The 7,827-nt window shown below is 61.2% G+C and overlaps 1 protein-coding gene across 3 annotated transcripts in view; it reads right to left on the bottom strand.

The window, feature by feature from the left end:
* Positions 1 to 7,757, bottom strand: part of Arhgap45 (Rho GTPase activating protein 45) — a 13,468-nt gene extending 5,711 nt beyond the window's left edge. Inside the window, exons 1-11 of one of the 3 annotated variants that reach the window (XM_055607846.1) lie at positions 7,552 to 7,757; positions 6,392 to 6,716; positions 3,977 to 4,120; positions 3,784 to 3,868; positions 3,626 to 3,698; positions 3,424 to 3,487; positions 3,209 to 3,346; positions 3,065 to 3,129; positions 2,824 to 2,934; positions 2,658 to 2,738; positions 266 to 454 (exon numbers count right to left, since the gene is read on the bottom strand). In XM_055607846.1, the coding sequence (XP_055463821.1) occupies positions 266 to 454; positions 2,658 to 2,738; positions 2,824 to 2,934; positions 3,065 to 3,129; positions 3,209 to 3,346; positions 3,424 to 3,487; positions 3,626 to 3,698; positions 3,784 to 3,868; positions 3,977 to 4,120; positions 6,392 to 6,716; positions 7,552 to 7,644 (1,368 nt within the window). In that variant the 5' untranslated portion in view covers positions 7,645 to 7,757. The other 2 variants (XM_055607847.1, XM_055607848.1) reach the window with 2 other exon arrangements.
* Positions 7,758 to 7,827: the final 70 nt, after the last annotated feature.

Genomic DNA, 7,827 nt, shown 5'->3' with positions numbered 1-7,827 from the left:
GTGAGGGACTGGGGGCGCGGTCAGGGTGGAGCCCCGCCTAGAATCCCTCAGTGAGGGCTGGGGGCGTGTCAGGGGTAGAGCACTTGTCTTGCAAGTGGAAAAGCCCAGAGATTCATCTTGGTTGAAACCAAAACTTAAATAACCAGTAAGCGGGAGCTGGGCATCGTTGGTGGAGACGGCACAGGCCTGGAGGTGGCAGCTGCACACATGTCCCCTGGAGGCCCCTCCACCAGGTCGTGTCCGCTGGGTCCCTCTGCTAATGCACCTTGTTTTTGGCCTCTTCCTCCAGCCTCCGCCTCTTGTCCAGCGCCTTAGAGGCAGTGGTCCCTGCTCCTGGCGTCCCGCCCTGTTGTTCCTCCTCGGCTTTGGCCACCTGTAGCCGGGCCTTGTCGTGGTCTTCACAGCGCTGTTTGTAGCCCTGCTTGGCCTTGCGCAGATTGGCCTCTGCCTCTTGCTGTGAGGGAAGAGCGAGGCTGCCACATGGGCCTCACACAGGCTCAGTTCCTGCCCCCCACGTCACCTGCAAGAACCTCACATTCCCACCCAGCCAGCCGAGGGGCCTTGACAGGAGACACTTGGGAGAATGTGCAGTGGGACCCACGGGGCAACTGAGGCACAGCTCAGAGCTGAATAGAAACACGCTCTGTAGGCCAGGTCTCAGGACGTCTCACTGTTTCACTTCCTGTCTTAGAGATGAAAACAGAGAGCCGCCCAGGCAGGAAGCCAAGCACCCCGGGCTGGCAGGAAGCACTGAGTCACAGACTAACGGGCCTGGGTGGAGCCCACACCCCACAGCCAGCCTGAAAGACAGAAACCTCAACATGAAGGCACACGAAGGCAGGAGCTCTGGGTGGGAGTCCAGGGGCTCAGAGGGAGAGCTCACGCTTAGCCTGGGCTCACTCGCAAACTAAAAACTAAGCCTGAGGCCAGAAGGTGGTGGCGCAAGCCTATAATCCCAGCACTCGGGAGGCAGAAACAGGTGGATCTCTGTAAACTGGAGGCCAGCCTGGTCTACAGAGAGAGTTCTGAGACAGCCAGGGCTATAGAGAGAGACTGTTTCGAAGGGGGAAAAAAAAACAAAACACCTAAATAAATAAAGACAGACAAACTCATAGCAAAGCGAGCTGCTGATGACGTGGCTCAGCACTGTGCCTCGACCTGTGGGGCACAGCCTCTCAGGCGCCTGTGGGTCGTGTATCAGACATCCTGCACACCAGATACCTACATTACGATTCAAAATGGTAGCAAAATTACAGTTATGAAGAAGCCATGGAAATACTTTCAAGCTTGTGGGTCACCACAACGTGAGGAACTGCATTCCGGGGACGAGGCATTACGAAGATCGGGCACCTCTGTCTCAGCAGGTCAAGGCCTTGCCACCAAGCCTAGGGACCTAAACCCAGGCCCTGGATCCACAGGTTGTTTGTTCCCTGACCTCCCGATGAATGCTGTGGCATTTTCATCCCCGCTCCACTAAAGAACTAATTAAAACACACACACACACACACACACACACACACACACACACACACACACGCTAAAATCTGACAGCTTTTTTGGGGGGAAGGGGACATCGTCTCTCTGTCTCTCTACATACCTCTAGCTGGCCTGAACTCACTATGATGACCAGGCTGGCCTTGAACTCACAGATGCCTGCCTGCCTCTGCCTCCAAGTGTTCCGATTAAAGGAGAAAGGCGTGTGCCACCACAGCTGGCCTGATAGCTTTTTTTTTTTTTTTTTTTTAAGTCAAATTAGTAAAATTAAAGTGTCAAATGGTAAAGCGTGGCGGCTCCCAACAGCACTGCCGTTTGTGTTCCGTAACACATACAGAGCTCTGAGAAACCGGTAACAAGCTTCAGCCTCACCTGTTCTGAGCAAAGGCTATGAACAGAGAGCACCCACAGAAACTGAGCGGTGCGGCTCTTGCTGGGAGGGCACCCGGTAGACACCCCCACCTGCCCATTCATTCTGGAACCCCAGGCAGAGACAAGTGGGGAGCACGCGTTTGTTACCAGCGGTTGCTAGAGCAATGGCTGAGGAGCCAAGAGGAAAGACACTGGCTCTGTGTCTGTGTGTGCATGCCTGTGGAGGCCATGGGTCCCGGGCTGGGACCTCCCCCACCCCCACCCCCGTCATTCTATGTTATCTTTTTGCAGCAGGGAGGGCCTCAGTGCGCAGCCCTGACTGGACTGAAACTCACAGAGATCCTCCTGCCTCGACCTCCAAAGCAGCAGGGTCAAAGGCGTGTGCCACCACTGCCTTTGTGAGACAGCATCTCTCAGAACCCAGATTCGGTTAGGCTTTCTGGCCCAGCAGGCCCCTAATCCTGCCGTCCCTCCTCCCCAGTGCTGGGGTCCCGGATGCTTGGTTCGGCGCCTGGCTTTTATGTAGGTGCTGGCCACATGCTCAGGTCCCCATGGTCAACTGATGGGTGCCTCACCCCGAGCCCTCTCCCCAGGCCACCTATGTGCGTTTAAACGGCCGGAGAAAGACAAGATCAATGCGCAGGAACCCGGCGCGTGCACTGGGGCTGAGGCCGCACCTCAGTTTCTCCCCCCACACTCCTGAGCACCTGCGGGACTCTGAGGGGTCCTGGCAAACGCAGGGAACACCCTCTGTTTTAGGGGTGTGCTGGCTGCACCCCTGCGCCCCCTACCAGCTTCCTCTGCGCGCGATGCCAGGACTCTTTGATCTCCTTCCTGCGTCTCTCATGCTCCAGCCGCCTCAGGGTCAGGGGCTGAGGGAGACAGGGACCCCTGAGTGCCGACCGGCGGGCGGCCCCGCCAGCCAGCAACCCAGCCCGGCTCGCGCGCGCGGCCCACCTGCACGAAGGTCTGGGTCTGCAGCGTCCCCGCCGCCTGCACCATGCCGTGGCCGAACTCCAGGTCCTGTTCCAGGGCCAGTGAGTAGATGGACAGCAGCGGCATGTGGGGCTGCGGAGCGGGAAGGGCCGAGTGGTGGCGGTGCCCCGAGCCCCCCCCCCCCCCCCCCCCAGCCACTCCCGGCCCCCGCGGGCCCGCCCTCCGGGGAGAGGGCGAGGCCAGGCCCGTCCGGCCCACCCACCTCGTGCATGATGCTCTGTCTGCAATTGTGGACAACCTTCTGCAGGCCTTTGGCGAATTCCATCTCTACCGGAGGGAGAGCAGGGTGCCTGGTCAGTCTACCGGAGGGCCCCCGCCCCCCCCCCCCCCCGCCCCCCGCTCCCACCCAGAGTGGTCCGCTTCTCCAGGTAGCTGATGAGGTCCTTCATGTACCTGGCCATGTCCTTTGCGTACTGCAGCGCGGCGTCCACGCCCCCCTCGCAGCGCTGGAGGAGCATGTCCACCGCCTCGGGGGACAGGCAGCCTGCGGGGGCGCGGCGGGGCGGGGCTCAGTCCAGCCCCCCTCCCGCTGGCCCGGCCCCGCACCCCGGGGGCACTCACCTTCCTCGCACTCGTCCACGCTGGGTGGGGACCCCTCGCCGGCGCCATAGAGGTTCTCCATGGCCTGCGTGAGGAAAGCATGCCGGTCCTCCCCTGCCCTCCTCCACTCTACGCCCCTCCAGACTGCTCATGGAGGCCGCAATCCCCAGGAGGGGCGGCCACATCCCTCCCACAGACACCCGGACCTGGGACCTCCGCTCACCTGGCTGGGGTCCCCGGGGGGGACGGCCAGGAGGGTGCTGCTGTCTGCTTCACCCAGAAGAAACTCAGACACGCTGCGGGAGCAGGGGGTGTCAGTGCAGAGGTCCACGCAGATGCTCGACCCCATTCTCCCTGCCCCCCACCCCGCCCAGAGCTCACGTGCAGCTGAAGGACACAGCGATGGTCTCCAGAGCCTTCTCAAACTCCCTCTTATCTGCCTCGTTGTTGCTCTCATAATGAAAGGCTGAGGGGGGGGGGGGCGTGCTTGTCAAACTCCTATGCATCCCTCAAAACCCCATCACAGATACCCCCTCTTCTGGGAAGCCCTCCCACAGAGGGGGGCCGGCCTGACCTTTGACCTTGGCAATGAGCGTGCCGGCGGCTGTGAGGGTCTCCACGGTGTTCAGGAGTGGGTATTTGGAGATGACCTGGTGCATCACGCGCAGAGCTTCGCCCAGGCACTCGTGGGCCAGTGGCCGGCGGGCCTCCAGGAGGTCTGCGGGAGAAAGCGAGTGAGGGTGAGAAGGAAGAGGCTGGCCCCAGTCTGCCCAGAGGTCAGATGGGGAAACTGAGGCAGGGGTGGGAGAGAGTGAGGACTTCCCTGAGCAAGTCTGTTAATGTCAATCTCTCTTGGATTTACGCCAAGAGGGAGGAAGCTTCGCCACCCAACCCGCACCGCCAATGTGTGCCAGCCACAGACAGGGAGAGCCGTTGGTTAATGGCCACACGGCGTCCCCTGGAAGGACCCTGCCTGCCTTCACACCTCTGAGCAGTAGAGAGGCATGAGAGGCGTCAGAGCTGATGGTAGTCCTACGTGCTGAACAGGCTTAACCATGGCCCCTGTGCAGCTGGCCGCCTCCTCTGCCTCTGGAACACAAGTGCCCTGAGCTGGAGGTGGAGTTCTTGCCTGCTTCTCTTTCCGTCCTGCAGTGTGGGCTAGCTCAAGACCCTGTGCAATGCTGACGGGGCAGCGAAGACCGGAGACCCTCCAGAGGACTCTGGAAAGGCTCTCCGGCCTCTGCAGGCCCAGGCCCTGCTGGAGTGGCACCCTGGCCGCTATTCCCTCGGCGTCTTTGTGGCCAGACTGAGCGCACCATGTCTCGGAGGCGGACCTGGCTCCAGGAATCCGGGGCTGCTGCCCGGGAAGCCGCGCCCCCTCCCGGGGCATTCCAGGCGCGAGTGCGCCCCTCGGGGCGCGGGGACCGCTGCAGCCCCTCACACGGGCCACCTCCAAGCCTAATGATAGCGGGGATGAGGCCCGGAGGAGCGCAGAGGCCCTGGCCACCCTGGGGACTGCGCAAAGGCCCTGAGTGCAGGGTCCTGGCCTTGGGTGGGGGACCCTTCCCCCCCCCCCGCACCTTCCTCACCTCGGGGCCCCATGTGGCAGCGCTGGGGGCCATGGCCCTGCGCTCGATGCAGCGTCCCACAGACACACATGGCTCAGGGTGCCGGGAAGGACAGAGAGCTACTGCGCGGTCAGGCGACCAGGGTCCTCAGCGCCTGGGGGTCCTTGGGGGTTGGCCAACAGCCAAACCGGCTTAGGCCGGTCCTCAGGCCCCGCCTCTCTCTGGGAACAACCCCACCCCCCAGATCTCCTCGCAAGGGCTGTTTCCTAAACTCAGAGAAGGAATTTGTCTGGGAGAGAGGGTTGGGTTTGCGGGGAAACTGAGGCCCGGAGTTGGATCCCCAGGGCAGGAGAAGGCTCCCGAGAAAGGGCCTTGTGTGGCCTGTGTCCGCTCCCAGCTACAGTCTAAAATGTACTTTGATTCTCTTCTTGTTTAGTAAAAACCTGGCCCAGAGGTTGTGCTGAGCCGGCCGGTGAGACCTGTAAGGCCTGGGTCCCAGCAACCCAACAGGTGACCCGCGCCCGCCAGGCAGGCCTCCAAGGACGCCGGGGAAGAAAAGGCCTGAGATTAAGGCTTCCCCAGAAAAGCAGACGCAACCTCCGCCCCGAGACCAGGTAAGTTTTGGGGCTCCCATCCTTTGCCCGGAGGGAGCTGGCCCGCACAGGCCCCTGGGTGAGGCCACACTCAGGCCTCCACCTCCCTGGGAGTGGGGATGAGCTCTGGGCCCAACTCTGACATGTGGTTTCCGGGGAGCAGCCACTGGGGGTGCTGAGGCTGGTGCCAGACCCGACCCATCTATCTCTCTGGGCTGACGGAGACAAACAGGAAGGAGGTGAAAATAACTCTGGAGGAAACGGGAGCCGTCAGCAACCCGCGTGCAGGAGAAAACGGAACTGATATGCCTCAGGCCGCAGGCTCAGGCTCCCAGTACCGCCCTCTCGGGCAGTGCCCTGTTTTAACACCTTCCGTGTATGGGACTGTGTCCAGGGCTCTTCAGCCTCTGCAGCCATCTGTCCTCACACAGTGGTCCTTGGATACAGGCTCGGTTTCTATGTCTGTGAACAAATGCCTAAGACATTCCCCTGCAGGGCATCAAGCTCCCACACATCCTTCAGAACCTTGGCTGACCCATGCACTTCTTTCCATCCTGTTTGCAGCCACCTCGTGTCCCTCCCTTCTCTTCTTTCTTCTTTTTCATTTTTTCCCCTTTTCTTCTCCTTCTTCATTTATTTATTTTTCTTCTGAGTCAGGGTCTCACTGTGTAATTCTGTGGCTGAGCTGGATGGAGCTCAGACGTAGGCCTGTTGCTCTGGAACTCACAGAGCGCCTCCTGCCTGAGCGCCGGCCTGGAAGGCTTGCACCACCTCACCCCCCCCTTCCCTCTCACGGTGCAGCCAAGGTGCAGCCAAGGGGGCTCTCACCGTCACACAGCACGAACTCCTTGAGCTTTTCCAAGCCCTCTGCAAAGCGGGCCACATCGGCCAGCAGGGTGGAGATGTCTTCTACCCCCTCAGGGAAAGGTCCCTCACCGGGCACCTCTGCAGGGCTGGCTGCAGACAGGGGGCTTCGGTACCCACGGCCCAGGGTCCAGGTGGCAGCCCCTGAGAGCGGGAAGCCGGCGGCGCTGGCATGGCGGCTCAGGCTGGTGGGCCTTTTGAGTGTGCCTGTGGTCTTGGTGCCCGCGGACAGGGACGTGGCTGGTGGCTCTAGGCCAGCAGCCTCTGTACACTCCTTCCTGGGCAGTTCCTGGGAGTGTGGAGAAGAAGAGTCAAGGGGAATCCTTTATCCCAGACACTGCCTCAGTTTCCCCAGAACTTAATCACGGGGGTCAGAGGTCAGTGGGCAGAGATTTGGGAGCCCCCCCCACACCTGTTACCCAACATCCTCCTCTGTTTAGCTTTCACAAACAACCGTCCCTAACCAAACCACAGCCGGGGTGGAGCCTGTGGGGCACAGGAGGGAGGGGGCACCCCACTTCCTGGTGGGGGTGGGGAGGGCCCTCATGGGTCTCCAGCCCTCTAGCCATCCCAGACTCTTCCATGGGTGTAAATGGATAACTTCTGAGACGTGAGGGCTTCATCAGGCCCTGGGTCCCAGGACACCCCCAAATGGTAGGTACCTCCAAACTTCACAACCCCCAAGCTCAGAAGGCACCTCCAGGTTCTGGAGAAACCCAGAGACCCCCTGAATCCGCCCTGCACACTGCACCTCAGTCCCACACCATCTCCCCAGCTTCCAGAACTCTTAAACTGCCCGAACCCCAACTTCGGGAATCTCAAACCTGTCCCTGGATTCCAGTACAAGCTCTATCCACTACCCACAACCTTCATCGGCACATGACGGGGACACCCTTCGTAAAGAGGGGAGACTTGGTGGCCACCCGTGGCCGCCCCTACCGTAAGGCGGATTTCCAGGTTCAGGCCTCTCCTTATAGCCTGCCATCCTGCTTCCTGGGGACTGTAGCTGGCCCGAGCGCCCCACCTCGGGCCCGGCATGGTGCTGTGGCCGTGCCCTGCGCCCAGCAGTGGCCACAGGCTGTGTGTGTCATCCTGGGTCCCCGCCCGCTCTGTGCCCCACTCACCACTGAGGAGGCCTGCGGGTTGGGGCTTCCCGCGCGGTTCTTTTTGGAAATAGAGGGAGTTTTCATAAGCTCCCGTTTCTTCCTGGAGAACATGGTGGAGCCAGTCCCCTTGGCCCTCGATGAGGACAGGCAGGCCTGGGGGGGGTCTCAGCCCTGTGGCTCCTGGTGCTGGCTGTCTCTGGACCACATTGTTCAGAGCCACCCCCTCCCCAGCTGTCAGACCCACGTGATCGGCCTGGCCCTCATTGGCGGCAAGTCCCCAACACAGGAAAAGGC

Source organism: Psammomys obesus, unplaced genomic scaffold (assembly GCF_907164565.1).
Source record: "Psammomys obesus unplaced genomic scaffold, mPsaObe1.curated_primary_1811, whole genome shotgun sequence".
NCBI classification, from domain to species: Eukaryota; Metazoa; Chordata; class Mammalia; order Rodentia; family Muridae; genus Psammomys; species Psammomys obesus.
Note: the sequence above shows the minus strand (reverse complement) of the source record. Positions and strands in the feature narration are given on the sequence as shown.